Raw genomic sequence first — 17924 nt, forward strand, 5'->3', positions numbered from 1 at the left:
AACATACAAAGTTTTAAAAAAAATCAGTTTTAACGGGAAAAGATGCCGACGAAAGAAGAAAGCAGCGGGACGCTAGGGTGAAGAGCAAGCGCATCAACCTCTGAGCAAACGAATGGTAAACGTACAGTGAAAGGGGATAAATACTATGAATGGTCATGTCAAGTGTATTCACTCCACGTTATCGTGCAGTGCGCTGTGACTGGTATTTTGATAAAAGAATCTGAATAACATATAAGAAGCGTATAAATTATTAAACAGTAAAACATTAACATTTAAGAAGTAAAGATACATTGAGTACTACTGTAGTGCTTTCGGGTATAGTACATTTTTTTGTTTGCCCATTACATGCATAAATGTATACATTTTTTGGTGTACCTACCCAAGAACACGCGACATGACCCGGCAGTTAAAAATTTACCGCTCCAGCAATTTTAACTCCGTTACAAAGTCATCTAATATGGTATTGCAAACGGCAGCGTTTCTATAAACTCAATTTAAACTTACTGTTTACACCGTGCTTTGAAGATGCATAGTATGCGACACGTGTTTCGCCGTAATTGTGGGCTCATCAGGAGTACACAGTCACTGCACTCCCTTACAGGAATCGATCCTCGGACGTAGAGGCGAAGCCCCTAACGTTGTGCCACGGCGTGTGGTTCGTTCATTTGACAGCATGTAGATCGGGGAAATTACATTGCAGGCATTCGTAGTCTGATTCACAATCTGATTGTATGAGTGGTTACCTACCAGGTAACGCTTGTGGTTGGTGAGCAAGTCGGCTAACTTCTGCCGCGGTGCCCTCTTTCAGTTGCGAGAAGCAGATCATACAATGGTTGAAATAGTTTAATATATATAGCAAAATCACCCGCGCTTCGCAGGGGCGAATATGGTATTGCAAACGGCAGCGTTTCTATAAACTTAATTTAAAGTTACGGTTTATACCGTGCTTTGTTTCATATTCTTTTCCTACCTTATCAATTGTGTAATGTGTTTTTTGAACAGGTTTGATTTATGGAAGTGATCACTCCTGCTGCGTTCAGTCACTTCACGTGAGCCGCTCTCTTGTGTGATGTTGCGATGTCCACGGGTTTATTTAATGTTAGCTAAGACCCGGCAGTTAAAAGTTTCTCGCTACAGCAATTTTAACTCTGTTTACAAAGTGATGCAAACTCTCGTTTATACCTCGTGTCTTCTCATTAAACTTGTATCTCGCGAATATGGCATTGCAAACGGCAGCGGAAGCGTTTGTATAAAGTTAATTTAAGGTTACGCTTTACACCGTGCTTTTTTATACCTCGTGTCTTCTCATTAAACTTGTATCTCGCGAATATGGTATTGCAAACGGAAGCGGGAGCGTTTCTATAAAGTTAATTTAGACTTACGGTTTACACCGTGCTTTTTTATACCTCGTGTCTTATGAAGATGCTTGTATGCGTCACTCACTTGCTTCTTATTGTTTCGCTGCCTTGTCAATTGTGTAATGAACGTTTTTTCCCGCGTGTGACTCGTGCTGTAAATGTCTTCCTTGTTTGTAGTTCACGTGATTACGTAGGAGGCGTGATGACGCGATACCTGACTCCGCCTCCTCCATTACAGTGTATGGACAAAAAATATGTTCCAGTTATGACCATTACGCTTTGAATTTCGAAATGAAACCTGCCTAACTTTTGTAAGTAAGCTGTAAGGAATGAGCCTGCCAAATTTCAGCCTTCCACCTACACGGGAAGTTGGAGAATTAGTGATGAGTGAGTCAGTGAGTCAGTCAGTCAGTCAGTGAGGGCTTTGCCTTTTATTATTATAGATGTAAGGGGATGCTAAAGTGACAAGATGTTACTAGGGGCATGCAGACCACCAGCAAGGCACTGGGCAGAGCTAGATTTCAAAGAAATTCACTAGGAGAGAGACAGAGAAAGCTGGCAGCAGAAAAAGCCATTCACATGCTAGAGTGGTAACACAGGTTCTGCTGGGGGATACAAGCTGTATGTTTGCTTTATGTTTCGGTAGGCTCTTTGAGTAAAAACATTCATGCAGACTGCTACAAACACTTAAAAATAAACTAAAAATTAACCCTTATTTAAATTGGAATTTGAAAAGCAGTATTATTCAAGCATTAGATTGATCTTAACGTATCTTTGTTTTGTAAACGGCTTGTACAGTATAGTGTTTATTTTTTTTACTAATGGCAACTGCTGTGTACTGTTTAGCATAATTATCTTGACTTTATGTTCTATACATATTTCTTTGTCCAGAATTCTATAGCTCTGCCTCTAGTGATAACCCATTGTGAACATGACACAATTTACAAAATTCACCATAGTGTGTAATTCAAATATGCATATTTTTTCCAGTTTTTTACACTTTGACTGAAGCAACCAAAATAAAATATCCATATTATATATGGTTAAGAGAAAGGTAGATGAAAACGACATGCACAGCTACTATTAAGGAACCTCTGCAACTGACAGCAATATTCTGCAATTATCTATAGAAAGAAACATCAATACATATAAACACAAAATGTAATTTATTTGTAAAAATGTATATTTTTCAGGAAATGTTTTTTGCACGGTTTCAAAATGGCTATTCAGGAATTGATTAGGAGGATTTCTGGATCATTCTCTCTTTTTCTTTCTCTCAGTTCTTTCTCATGCCAGCTTATACTTCTATGACTCTGTGGGCGTAGTGTCTCAATCATGCACTGCAGGAAGCCGATGAAGCAATCGAGACAGATCGCACCCTCACGTGCAGGTGCATCTTGCCCCAATTACTCCAATAACTCCCCTGAGCTGCATGAGCACACACACCACGGAGAATGAAACGGACATTTAATTATTTATTTATTAAAAATGTCCACTGTTTCTGAGCAGCAGACCCACCATACCACAAATCGCATTGAAGGGATACTGATTAGAGATTTGTAATCTAACTTTTTATTTGGTTGCTAAGCAGAACATTACAAGCCTAGTTCATGCTGTTGTAAGCACTGAATACGATACGATGAAATGTATGAAAATTCATACAGAGTAACAAATTCTGGAACAAACACTTATAGTACATAGTTTACTGCAAGCCTAATTTTTCTTTCTTCTAAATTAAACCAAAGTACAAGGATAGATATTTCACTGATGATCGCAAATTAGAGAAAAGTAAAGTGCTTTGTGAGGGATGTACGAAGAAATTGTCAACAAAAATAAAAACAATGTTTGCTATGTGAGTGAGTCAACAGTATCCAAGATTAATCTCTACCTCTGGAAACCTCTTCCGTAGAAACACAGAGTCAAAGGCTTTCTGTATCAGCAATAAAAGCCATTTTCTTGAACAGGCAAAAGTACAGTAGTACAGTTCTACCTTTTTGTTCCATGTACGAGTGTGGACAACAAGCATCTATTCAGTATAGCAGAACACACTTTGGATGAGAGGAGAAACGAACTATCCTCAAAAAATACAGAGATGTTTATATTCTTAAATAAGAATCTGTATTCAATGCTAAACAAAGAATAGGATAGATCAATAAAGCTGTCTTGTTTTCTTGTTGCGGTACAATTATTTATTGCTATAAACCTTACTGAACATTGTATATATTACAATTGTGGATTATGATTAAGACAAGCCTTTCATTTGTTAGCTTGTTTTTGTTCCTATGTGCGTGTATTCTGTATAAATGTTCTGTGTATATGATGTATTTTTTGAACCGTAAACAATGGTAACACATTCTTATGGAATTAAAAATGTATAGATTGCTGGTGATGCAGTAGGTTAGTTAAAAAAGTACAGGTGAAATTCCATTACAACAAATATCGTTACAATCAAATCTTCATTACAACAAAGTATTGTTACGGTCCCGACAGTTTCCCCATATGACAGAGTCTATAGAAATCTTGTTACTATGAAATACATTTAGCAGATACTTTCATTACAATAAAGTTCCCAGAAAACCTTGAAATGCCCGAATGAATCATCCACAGAGCAGTTAGTTCTGTGGATGTACCTCAGTTGTGCACAACGATCCCCGAATATAAACATTGTAGATTTTTCTCTTTCTTTGAGCTTTCCTCAAACTGTTTTTTTGCTGTGTTTGTTTTCTGTGGTTTTCAGTGATACCTTCTGCTTATTGCTCATCAACATTTGAAAAACATCCATTGGAATTTAACTCATTGTCACCCTCCTATAGAAATGGTAGATGCTCATTTAAGAAACATTCCTATTAGTGCGCCACTCATTCAAAAAAAAAACAAAGTCACTGTTGTGAGGTTTCTAAACTCTTTTTGGATCTCCCCCAACAGGACGACATGCCAAAGAGCGTCCCAAAGCACAATCACTGCGTCTATGGAAGACTGTTTATCTGTTGCTGGGGCAACAGCAGACTCACATCGCTGCAGCGGCAGGTCGCCAATGCAACTCCGAAAATAGAATGGTAGATACTGCTACATTAAAAAAACCATGCTGTTTCAGCCTTGTGTTTTGGGGTGCACTTTAGAAGATTTTACTGTCAGCTGGGGTTGTCTAATTCGCTTTTGGAATTGTTTTGGAATTGTAGCCAAAACAATCTGTGGAGAAAAATCTGCAGTTCCAATTGAAAAAGCAAATGAATGGTGTGCAGATGAAATCACAAAAATCATTTCAGCTTATGTGCCTGAAGACATCTACAATGCTGATGAGACTGGAATCTTCTACCAGCTGCTACCGCATCACATTTTAGCACTCAAAGGTGATCCATGCTGAGGAGGAAAAAAATCTAAACAAAGGTTGACAGCTCTACTCTGCTGCAATTCAACTGGCAGCCACAAAGTTATTCCCCTCATCATTGGCAAGTCAACAATCCTTGGTGTTTAAAACACTAGAAAAAACTGGTAAATCCGGCCCACCTTAAATCCCTTCGCACCACTCCGTCAGCATCTTTTGTCTTCTAATTGTGTCGATAAGCTGAAGCAGCTTGCTATACCACCCATTGTAACACCCCACAGCTCCCCCCCCCCCCCCCCCCCCCCCCCCCCCCCCCGCCTCAGAACAGGCAAGAAGTTCTCCCAGTTCCTGCCTTAACACTAGAATTACCAGAGCCTACGAAAAAACTCGTATATCCGGCCCACCTTAAATCGCTTCTTAAATCCGTTCACACCTCTCCGCCAGCATCCTTTGTCCTCTAAATGTGCTGATAAAAGACAAGCTGCCAGCAGCCGGCTATTCCATCCCCCCACCGACTTAGAACGTGAGCGAAGTTTTCCCAGCTCACGCCTTGATTGATTATGTGGGAGTGAAGTGGAGTTTTACAGTGGAAATAAGAGGTCATTATTCTAAAGTAATCTGTGTAAACACATTGTTAAAAACAGAAACTTTTTCATATTTTAGTAATAAATGTTACAAAATGTAGTAGGCATAAACTATAGAATATATAAAGCCCGAGTTCCAAAGATCAAATAAACACTTTCACAAAAGCTTCAAGAATGATTCAACAGCTTCAGTGGCGTAGCGCGTTAAGATTTGCCTCTTAGCGCAGAGCAGCTTTTCCTTGCCTCACAGACCTGAGTTCGATTCCCCGCTGGGGATGAAGTGTTGCTTTTTTTTTCTTTTCTTTTAAACCTCAAACGGACATAAAATTTGTACATTGGTATGCACTGTCAGTTACTGAGATCGTTATATTTTCATGTGGGAGGCTCCTTTTCAAATATTTTTTTAACAATTGAGACTGCAATTAACAGGAACAACTGTCCTTATAACTTATTTTTAAGATCCATAACACACAGACAGACAGAGCACTGCGTAATAGAGAGACAGACAGGCAGAGAAGTCACTAGATATAGAAATAAACAGGGAAGCCACGTGTACTGAAAAAAAAAAAGAACAGCATGCACTGAATAAGCGCAGGCGCTCTAACATCACCCCTCCCCCGATCTTACTTAGAGAGTCAGGGACAACGCACATGTTGTTCTTTTTTTCTTTCAGTACACGTGGCTTCCCTGTTTATTTCTATATCTAGTGACTTCTCTGCCTGTCTGTCTCTCTATTACGCAGTGCTCTGTCTGTCTGTGTGTTATGGATCTTAAAAATAAGTTATAAGGACAGTTGTTCCTGTTAATTGCAGTCTCAATTGTTAAAAAAATATTTGAAAAGGAGCCTCCCACATGAAAATATAACGATCTCAGTAACTGACAGTGCATACCAATGTATAAATTTTATGTCCGTTTGAGGTTTAAAAGAAAAGAAAAAAAAAGCAACACTTCATCCCCAGCGGGGAATCGAACTCAGGTCTGTGAGGCAAGGAAAAGCTGCTCTGTGCTAAGAGGCAAATCTTAACGCGCTACGCCACTGAAGCTGTTGAATCATTCTTGAAGCTTTTGTGAAAGTGTTTATTTGATCTTTGGAACTCGGGCTTTATATATTCTATAGTTTATGCCTACTACATTTTGTAACATTTATTACTAAAAAATGAAAAAGTTTCTGTTTTAACAATGTGTTTACACAGATTACTTTAGAATAATGACCTCTTATTTCCACTGTAAAACTCCACTTCACTCCCACATAATCAATCAAGGCGTGAGCTGGGAAAACTTCGCTCACGTTCTAAGTCGGTGGGGGGATGGAATAGCCGGCTGCTGGCAGCTTGTCTTTTATCAGCACATTTAGAGGACAAAGGATGCTGGCGGAGAGGTGTGAACGGATTTAAGAAGCGATTTAAGGTGGGCCGGATATACGAGTTTTTTCGTAGGCTCTGGTAATTCTAGTGTTAATTGATTATCTGAGAGTGAGCTACCCAGAATTGTAAGGGGAAATAATTTGATGTGTGTTTTGTGTCTACAACAATCTATGTAAACACATCGTTAAAGCTGAAACGTTTTTCATGTTGTGGTAATAAATGACAAAATGTAGACATGAACTGTATAATGGCTGATGGCCAAATATCAAATAAACACTTTCACAAAAGGTGCAACTACACTATGACAGCTTCTGTGGTGCTGTGGTTAGATCTACCGACTTATAATCCGGAGGTCGTGAGTTCAAAACCAGCTCCCCGGCAAATTTACCGTTTTGAGTAGTGAGCTGCTCTTATTGTTTATATTATACAATAAAAACATACTTTTGATTTGTGTCTGTAACAGCCGGTGTAAATTTATAGGACTTGTAAAAGTTAGCGTTTTGATGCAGTAACTTTTTATTTGAAACTGGGAATAACTGTAGATTTGAGTGGTGTTTTGAAACAATGGAACTAGAAATGATATAGAATGATATAGCGTGGAACTGACCTCTCTGTACTATTCTTTCCTCAGCATGTCCTGGAGTACAAAAGAAACAGTACCGTGCACCAAAATGAGGAAATGGGCAAGTTCGAAAAAAAAAAACGTGGTCACTGATTACAAGCGCAAGAAGGTGTGTAATGAATATGAATAATATAAATAATGTTGCATCAGTGCCACAATATTTTCCGAAATGTACTATACATGTCATAAAATGAGTTATTCCAAATATCATATATACCTATGTCTCTGTTTTTTTGTCAGTGCGGCTTTGACATCATGGACCATAAGGTGCATACTAATTCAGCGTAAGCAGGAACACTCAATAAAACTGAATAAAAAAAAATTCAAGTGACAGTGAGATACAAAGAAGGCAGATTCACCAGTATTTGTGTGTCAGCTTTTATCCCTCCAGATCAGATCATTTCCAGTTCTATTGTCTCAGAACACCACTCACATCTACAGTTATTCCCAGTTTCAGATAAAAAGTAACTGCATCAGATGTCAGGTGGGTGGGTTTTGTATCGTGATCGCGACTAAGAGAATAAAAGTAAAAAAAAAAAAAACGCTAACTTTTACAAGTCCTATAAATTTACAACGGCTGTTACAGACACAAGTCAAATGTATGTTTTTATTGTGTAATATTAACAATAAGAGCAGCTCACTATTCAAAATGGTAAATTTGCCGGGGAGCTGGTTTTGAACTCACAACCTCTGGATTATAAGTTGGCAGTTCTAACCACAGCACCACAGAAGCTGTCGTATTGTACTTGCACCTTTTGTGAAAGTGTTTATTTGATATTTGGCCATCAGCCTTCACACATTATACAGTTCAAGTCTACATTTTATCATTTATTACTAGAACATGATGTGTTTACATAGATTGTTGTAGACACAAAACACACATCAAATTATTTCCCCTTACAATTCTGGGTAGCTCACTCCAGATAATCAATCAAGGCAAGAACTAGAACAACTTCTTGCCCGTTCTGAGGCAGTGGGGGGGGATGGTATAGCAGGCTGCTTGGGCTTATCAACACATTTAGAAGACAAAGGACGCTGACGAAATGGTGCAAAGGGATTTAAGGTGGGCCGGATTTACAAGTTTTTTTGTTGGCTCTGCTAATTTTAGTGTTAAGCACGTTACATTCCTTCCCTGTGAGTATAAAGTGAACCAACGAGCTTGGATGACGAGACATTTTGGGAAGCTGGCTGTGACAACTTGACAAGAATACTGTGACGTGTGAGTCACTGTCTTGCATTCCAAAACATGAGGCTGAGTCTCAGTACTTTATCAAAACCAGTTTTATTCCACTTGAAGCAGGACAAGCACAACCACACTCCTATATACAGATACAGCAGTCAGGCAGGGTCGTGGCCAGGTTAGTGGCCAAGTAATACTATTCCCTGCATTTATAATGTTCCTTGCATCACCCATCAATGACAGGGACTTATAACGGGACTGTAATGTTTTCGGATTTTCTTCTAAGGCGTTCTGCTGCAGCACTGTGAGCCTGTGGTTGCCCTGACCTGGCAAAGGACAAACAATCTTCCACAGATGTGGCAATCGCGCTTCAGAAACCTCACAATATGAAGAAGAAGAAAAGGAAGATTCTGCTTCTGATTGATAATTATGCTGCCCACAGCATACTTCCACATTTATATAATGTTCGAGTTGAATTCCTCCTACTCAATTGCATGGCAGTGTTTCAGCCATTGGAATTTGGGCATCATTCGCACCCTGAAAGTGTATTATTGCAAGGAAATACTGAGAAAAGTTCTTGTCAGCATAACTTGTAGGCAGGAGGAGTTGAAAACTAATGTGAAAGAAGCTATTGAAATGATTGCAAACGCCTGGATGCAAGTTAAATCAAGCACTATAGCGACAAATATAGAATCTCATTAGTACAAAACTTTCATTACAATTTTTTTTATAGTTTCCAGGCACTTCGTTCTAATGGAATTTCATCTGTATATAGTATGGAATATGTGAAAATTACAATAAATCATTTATTTGTAGCTATACTATTATGATTTTGATTTATTTCACAACTTGATTAATAGGAACAACCAACTAAGTCACTGTAAATCTATCCGAGTTCCAAAACATCAAAATTTATTTAAAAGTAAAAAGCTTCAATGATAAAGGAAAACTTTTGCAATGGGAAATACAAAAAACAAGGTTATGTATATTTTCATTACTGTCAAAGTGCAGTCCTTACAGAAAATCCATAAGCAACCACAGATTAGTACACATTGTATCAATACCTGTCTGACATAATTTCCAAAGACAAACTTCAGCTGGCTGGAGGAATTCAGTCAGAATTTTTACAGGACTACTTCTTTTTTTTAAACCCTTCCCCATTAGGAGATCCTGATTAACCTCAGCACTCTGGAATATTAACTGCTCTTTGGGAAGAAACAGTTTCATTCTACATTCCTTTTTAACTTGTGAATCAATTTAATCAATTTTTCATTACGGTAAAGGTGTTTATCTGCTTTTAGCACACCACCTCCTAGCATGGCATGTCAATCGTCACAATGAACTTATTAATTAAAGTAAATTTAATTGAAGTGGAACTGAACAGCTAATTAATGCACAAATTCATGTTACTGGATTCCACAATAGAAAACACTTGCACATTTTTTCCCTTTTTTTTTTAAATAAAACTGTTTGTCATCTTTATGAGGTATATACCAAAATATGCCTCCTTTGCTTTTGTTAAGAGTGCTCAAAAGTCTATTTATCCACAGTGAACACAATAAACACAAAGTGCCATATGTTTAAATGCAGTTTGTTAGCAATGTGAAGGTACCACAGAGTGTAATATAAAACAATGTTTTGAAAAACCAGAGTAAAGAAAAAAAAAAATGGGTAAATTCCTAAGTGGAGCTTACTTGCTGTGACATCTAAAATTCAATTTGTCCGTAGGTGGAATGGATTTAAAATACATACAGATATTTAGTTTTTTTTATTGATTTTGGAATGAAACTTTAGGCTGAGGGATATTGTGAATATGGCACAATATGGTTTAAAATTCTGATTAGAGCTCTGCCTGTGTGGAATTGGCTAATTCTCCTTGTATCTATGTTTTTCTCTCCAGTTTTCATGTTAGGTTAACTGGTGGCTAACTTAGTCAGGTTTGAGTGAATGATAATTTGCATGGGAGTGTGCCCTGACCCAGATAATGTTCACCTACTTGTAAGCATTTCTTCACTGTTACTCTTTTTTGTCCAGCTGGTTCTGTTTCAGGTTGTGGAGCATGCAGTGGTACAGCATGTTGCTGCACCCACCACACAACGAAATAGCTCAGGATCCTGGTTGGCAACCTCCTAGGCAGACACACGGCCCAGTCCCACCCTCTGGAATGATGTCTATCTGCGGTAGTCAGGTGTTAATGTTGGTGTTCCCTTAGTCTTGTCAGGCCACTCCGGATAACAATTGGGGAATTGCGCCACATGGCCACAGTGCCATAACTGACACTCCCTCACAATGTAGGTAATATAAAAATTCAGAGATTTTGCCTCCACTCTGCACAGTACTCACAGCACCAGCTGTAGAGACCAGCCATGATATCCAGCAACTTTGGGGAGGATACTGCAAAGTCTCACGATGCCCCAAAGGGCAACTCGATCAACTGAGTCGAACACTTTATGAAAATGGAAAAGACTGCAATGAGGCTGCCGATATTCGTGTTTGTATTCGATAAGAGCCCTCAGTGCTAGGATGTGGTCAATAGTTGACTTCTTAGGCGTAAAGCCAGACTGCTCCAGTTGCTAGTAGGTGAGCAAGTGATCACAGATCCTATTTAGGATGACCCTTTCGAGGACCTTACCTGGCACCGAGATGAGTGTTATCCCCTGTAGTTACCACAATCCAGGTGATCACTCTGCCCTTTCCTGATAGGGATGGCAACTTCTGTTTTCCAGTCAGTTGGAATGATGCCCATCTCCCAAATGGAAGCAAAGATTGCTTGCAATGTCAGGAGGACAGGCTTAATTAACACCAGCCTGGATACCATAGATCCCTGCAGCCTTCCTTGCCCTTAGCACTACCTGTGCAATCTCAGTGAGATTGGGTGGGCCCAGAGATGTCCAACATCCTAGCAGACTACATAAACATATATGATACTTTCTAAATGAGAGTATTTTGAACCCAATTCTGGGTTTCCACTGGTCATATGGCATACTTTTAGATAGGTATATTGTTATGCGGGAAGTTGACATCTGAAATTATTATGCAATAAATTTATAGGAAAATAATGTGAAACTTGTGCAGGGTAATCCATTTCTCTGAAATGCCCCAGCAACTAATAGCTATCTACTTGAGCCAACTGTACTACATGTCTGCTACACTGCATTTACAAAAGCATGCTACTTTATTCTTTGCATTTTCACAGGTCTTAAGCGGTTATTGTGTTGATGTCATTGTGAATTTTTTATGGATTTCTTTGAAGAGCTTTCATAAAAGAATGAATTATGATCCTGAAAGAAAAGGACAAAGCCAATTCTGAAGGACAAAATTCACAAATGCAGATCTCCTCTATCAAATGATTTTTTCTTTGACCACTTTTTATTTACCATACTTTTTGCTTTAGGGCATTCCATGTTGTGGATCCTCACAGTGACAAAAATTAACTTCTCCAGTGTATATGAACTTCCTGCTTTGAAAAAAATCTCAGTGATGCTGGGGTTGACCATGACTGTCCATTAAAATAATCATATCCGGAAAAATGAATGAACGAAATAAATACAGAGAACAATAAAAAAGGAACAATATTCAAATGCAGCAGCTGAAAAAAAAGTTGTAACAATTTCTTACCAATTGAGCAATCTGAACCACTCCAGTTTAGATCACAGGTACAGATACCACTTTCAGCTTGATAGGTCCCATGTCCAGAGCACTGATCAGGACACATTGTTTTCAGCACTTCACAATTTGAGCCGCCCCATTTTGGATTACAGTGGCACTCTCCACGAATACACATACCATGGTTTGAACAGGATGGGTCCAAACAGTCCACTAAAGGAAAGAAAAAACAACAAGGTACAGTTAACCTGTTTAAGGATCTGTATATTTAGGTCATTTAATGTATAAGTAAATTACACTAAAGGTGTTATTTATTCATGAGCATGTAAGAGTGATTAATTATGCTGACTTTACCTTTAAGAGGATACATTTTTATATAACAATAAAAACAAAATGGAATATCAATATCAGACTTTGCCACAGCTTTCCCTTTACCAGTAAAATTTTATTAAATAAAAAACAATCCAAAGGAATTCAATTAATCAATTTTGCACAGTCAAATATATGGACTATATAATACTAACATTTTTCTTACAATGAGCCTGATGCACAGCAATTTACTACCATAAAATGAACACCACCATTTATTTCTGTAGCACATTTTCATACAAAGAATGTAGTTCAATGTGCTTTACAGTTGACAAAGAAAATATTGCATGAAAAAACAAAACAAATTAGAAAATGACAATAACAATAAATAAGTGACATACATAAAATTGTAGATAAGAAATAATCAGTATGTACTTGTGGAACACAAGTAACAGAAAAAGTAGAGGCCTTATATATACATTTGATTTTAGATCTGTAATAAGTCCGATGCTATGGTCAAATGACTGGGGAGAAGAGGAAAAAACCTCTTTGGGTGAGAAGTTGAAGAAAAAAAAAAACATGCAGGGCTTCCAATGCCTTAATAAAACATAAAAAAAATAAACCACAACTAGTGCTGGGCGGTACCAGTTCATACCAAAAAACGTTTTTTTTTTTTTGTTATGATATGGATTTTTCTTATACTGCAACACCGGTTTAAATAGCCTAAACAACGTTCAGAACATGGCGCAGCGGGAAACTGTTTAAGGGGGGACTTTTTTCACTGCAGCACCGCTAAACACGCATGGAACGGAGTACATGCGTTAGTGGAGGTATTGAACAGTGAAAATGGACAGAGAACATACCGAAACTGAAGCTGTAGCAGACAATAAAGTTGAACATGATGACACAGAAGAACTTTTGCTGAAAAAAGGAGCTGTGTTTGTTGTCTGGAGATACGATGGTTTTAAAAGGTTGGATGTGGACCATTATGTTCAAATGTGTGAATACTTTTCTTACTACTGGATAATACTGCAAGCCAAATTGCATTTGTTTTATTTTTTTTCAATACTGTGTAATGTACCTGGGTACTGTGTAATAGTGTGATGACATGTTGAATTTATTCTTGACATTTCCACTTTAATCTCAACGTTAACATTTACTTTGCTAGATTTTCTCAAACCCCATCAAAGTTATGTAGCACATTAAATGCTTTGTGTTAAGTGTTCCCCTAGCCATGTTAATCACTACGTGCTTCTTAAACTGACTTTCTCTTGCACTAAGAGGAGGCGCAGGCAGCGATCAGCATACAGAATACAATAATTTCATGATATTCCTGCTTCCTGAACATTTAGAGTGCTATGATAAATACTTGATATCATTTTCATGATGAAATGCATTAAAGCACGTATTAATCATTTGGGGGCATGGTGGCATCGAGGTTGCACTGCTGCCTAGCAGCAAGGGGATCCCGGGTGTTCCCTGCCTTGAATTTGCATGTTTTTCTGGGGGTTTTACTCGGCGTGCTTCAGTTTCCTTTCAAAGTCATGTAGGAAGTGGGGTTTTGTTATGCTGTATTGACCCTGCTAGTGTATGTATTGCTCGTATTCACCCTGCGATGTGCTGGCGCCCCATTCAGGATTTGCTCCTGCCTCGCACACAATGATTGCTGGGATGGGTGCAACCCTGAATGGATGGCATAATTAAACATGTATAACGAAGATTTTTTTCAAGTTCCGAACACTCCGTGGTCTAAATTTAAAATTAGTTTTAATTTCACAAAGACATTTATCATGTGGTAATTGGTTATGTGGAGAATGAAAAAGGAAGGATAGGAACTGGGGGTTTGGTACGTCAGACAGAGACAGCACACATGCAATAAAGAAAGCCCGCTCAGAAGAACATCCATTGAATTCTGTGTTCGTGTCTCCGACCACCAGATCACAAACCCAACATGTACACAACATTTAAGTTAAACCTGTGCGATACCCATTCATACATCCAGTTTTTTGGAGCCTCGTCACACCTGCCATAAAGTTCTCTACAATGAACGTACACCTGGGGACCCCTTACTGCAAGGGAGCAGCACTACCGTGCATGTTTAATACCTGTTTTAATGCATTTCATCATGAAAATGATATCAAGTATTTATCTTAGCATTCAAAATTTTCAGAGAGCAGGAATATCATGAAGTGAATGGATTCTGTGAGGTGATCGCTGCCTGTGCCTCCTCTTAGTGCAAGAGGAAGTCAGTTTTAGAAGCACGTAGCGATTAACAACTGGTTCGGGGAACACTTAACACAAAGCATTTAATGTGCTACATTTACTTATGACGGGGTTTGAGAAAACCTAGTAAATTAAACATTGATTTTAAGATGAAGTTTAGTTTACGACAAGTGGAAATGTCAACTTTATTCTCAACATATAGTTTTTTTTTTCCTTCACTGTGGCCCTAATATGCTTCCGTAGGGCTATACCACAAATAGCATTATAAATGCAAGTTGCAGTTTTATTATTTATATTTTATATTTATAGCTTAGCTTGAAGCAAGGTCCATATTAATGCAGTTTGCCCTAATGATGGTTCAGTTGGTAAAAGTGTCATCACCAAGTTGCACTTGTTTTATTTTATTTTTATTTGGTGAATACTGTGTAATGTACTTGGGCTTGAAGTCTTGAAGTAATAGTATTATTACTGGAAGTTGCACTAGTATTTATTTTATTGTTATTATTTATTAGTTTAAATATTATGCAGTTTAATGATGGTAAAGTTGTTTAAAAAGTCACTTTAACGTGTCAGTGGACAGAGATTGTTAACATTAACAGAAACGTGTTCAGTGCAATACAACTTTTGACAAGCACCTCTGGATATTTTACTAAGTCTAAATGCCTCTTTGGATGGTTGAAAATATGTTGTCAAAATTTTAGTTTAAGTTGTTTGCAAAATTTGTTCAATAAAAAGGCTCTATATTTTGACTGCATCTGTCATGCAATGTGATTCCTTCTCTTCATTAGTGCCACCCCCTTGAAAACTATCACTTTATGGGGCCATGCAAACCTGTATTAATATAGTACAATCCCTCTTAACCGGCCACCTCGGGACTGGACCCATGGCCAGTTGCCGTTTTGGCCGGTTAATCCGACGCATATCTATTTTCATGTAGAAAAATATTTCTAAGGTATGTACTGTACCTCTTCAACTTTTCTGAAGAAACCATATCCACAAGGCTTCATTCACGATTTCGCACACAGGTTTTTTTCTCGTACAACGACTGGACAGTGTGGTGTAGCAGGTCTACAGCTCAAGTCAAAAAGGCCACTTTTTAAATAAATAATCGCCGCACTCGCAGCTTAGCGAGTATGTGTGGCCGATCGGTTCCCGGGGAATTCGTGATGCGGGCGATCCTAGCTTAAGTGCACAGGTCAGGAGTCATCCGCATCCGTAATTGTTCCCGTGATAAATAGAAGCGTGAGGTGGCTAGAGGGAGAACAGGAAAGAATGGGAGGCTAATGGAGAAGGCAGCAGATAGAGGAAAGCTGGTGCAGGAGAGCGTACGAGAGCAGATTCGATGGAGCAAAGGCAGGCAGCTGGGAGGTGAACCCCTGCAGATGAGTGTTTGGCCGACACTCGGTGGGGCTAAAGAAAGTGGTCGCTCCAGCTGTGACCAGTATTGAAGACAACTATCCGTCGAAAGGCAGCAGCAGTCGTGGAGGCTTTGGGCTGGTTTAGCCCCTGTGTGAGTGCCCTGGCCGCTGTGGAAAGAACCCAAGTCTCGATCCAGATGGAGCCCGATGTAGTCTGGGATGGGAGAGTTACCAGACCAGTGTGGAAGGCAGCTGCACCTGCAGGTAGGGCGACTTCCCTGTTGCGAAGCCCGATGGGAGAAGCAGGGGAGCCGCCAGGTAGAAAGAAGAAGGCAACGTGGAAAATTCATAAAGGAATATGTAAACAGAAATCACTCTGAAAGTAGGAGCCCTCTCACCTTCCAGGAAAGAAGGAAGTGCATACATATAATATAAAGAAGAACTCAGGATAAAAAATTTTTTTTTTAATTTTATTTTAACAGGCCGGTTAATCCGTCGTCCGGTTAATGTGAGGCCAGTTAAGAGGGACTGTACTGTACTTGTATGCACATTAAAATTTTTTTTTTTTGTACAATGTACAATTCTCATGACAGTGGAATAGGTTATTCTTAGCCAGTCTAATGCAGTAATGTGCAGTGGAAAATGTGGTTAACATTCACTTATGCATGGGGAAAAAAAATACTGTTAAACTGGTATAATTTTGAAAAATACCGTGATATAGAATTTTGGTCATACCGCCCAGCACTAACCACAACTTTTGCCTGGTGTGGTGAGCTAACTAGTAATATTGCGTTTCAGGAAGATTCAGTCTCTCTTATCCTTGCAGGGTGGTGACATCACTGCACCATTCATTGCAGCAGGTTAATTCCTTATGACTCTTGCCGTATCTTTACTAAGAATTACAGATTTATAGGACACTCATGGTAGGTTTAATAAAAGTTGAGGTTTTTATTCTTACTATAAAGTACAATGTTAAGCTTCCTCCAGATGTAACAAACTCTAGTTTTAACTGCTATGTTCAGAGAACATTTAAGTAAACATAAAGCCAGCAGTCATTTTATTGATGAGACAGATGGAAATCTCACTTAGCTGTGTGCATTTCAAGTAAATGACAGTAATGTCAGACAATACATAAGTCACATAAATAAACAAACTGTATTGATCCCTAGGTGTTTCTAACGGAGGAGCCATACATATAGTGAAGAGAAAGAATAAGATCTTTAGTTGTTACTTGATGGTTACTTGTAATTTCATAGAAACTTTTATGCCATCATCTTGGAGAGATTTATCAGGAAGACCACTTATGGGAAGACTGACTACTGTCCTGAATCTTCCCCATTTGGATAATAAAGCTCTAACTGTTACCCGAGAGCTTCAGTCTCTGTTTTGTAGCTCTATATATGCTGGTAGACATCAATAATATTTTATGGGTGTCTTCTAAACTTTCTTCTGGATATTGTGTAATGAATGCCTGTGTGTTAGCAACTTGAATCTGATGGTATGGGGGAAATTTGTCAGATTAAAGTTAGAGCTCTTCAAAATGCCTCCCACACATTTACCTATTATATCAAGTTGAACATTCTAAAATGCATTACTTTTTACAGACCCCCTTTCAAGCATTAATATAACTACCTGGTACTCTGGACCCAACTCTCAAACTTATTTTGCTGACACTCCTAATAAATACAGGTTTTTGTGCTCCTCTTTGGTCTGAACAGAATGGGATTCAGAATTTTAGTGGCATGGTCCCACACAGGCAACACTTCATGTCACAGCTAGGCTTGGCTCATCATATCACAGAATGAATTTCCGCACACCCACATGCATTCAATATATAATAACATCCCTTTGTGATTTCACTCTCTATATTTGTATTTTGAAATACAGAATCTTTCATGCTACTGATATTGACTGATAACAACTAGTTTTGTTTGTCCTTTGGGCAAAAAAAAAAGTGCAGAGTGTCATGAGAATGGGTTCTGTTTTGATTAGCTT

At 38.5% G+C, this 17924-nt stretch overlaps 1 protein-coding gene across 15 annotated transcripts in view; it reads right to left on the reverse strand.

Moving 5' to 3' along the window:
- LOC114651997 (teneurin-3) overlaps positions 1 to 17924 on the reverse strand; it is an 898351-nt gene that overhangs the window by 121954 nt on the left and 758473 nt on the right. For all 15 annotated transcript variants that reach the window (XM_028802134.2, XM_051927721.1, XM_051927718.1 and 12 more), the window contains one exon: positions 12052 to 12252. In XM_028802134.2, coding sequence (XP_028657967.1) covers positions 12052 to 12252 — 201 coding nt within the window. The remainder of the gene's footprint in view (positions 1 to 12051; positions 12253 to 17924) is intronic.

The sequence above is a fragment of the Erpetoichthys calabaricus genome, chromosome 5 (genome assembly GCF_900747795.2).
Source record: "Erpetoichthys calabaricus chromosome 5, fErpCal1.3, whole genome shotgun sequence".
In the NCBI taxonomy this organism is placed as follows: Eukaryota; Metazoa; Chordata; class Cladistia; order Polypteriformes; family Polypteridae; genus Erpetoichthys; species Erpetoichthys calabaricus.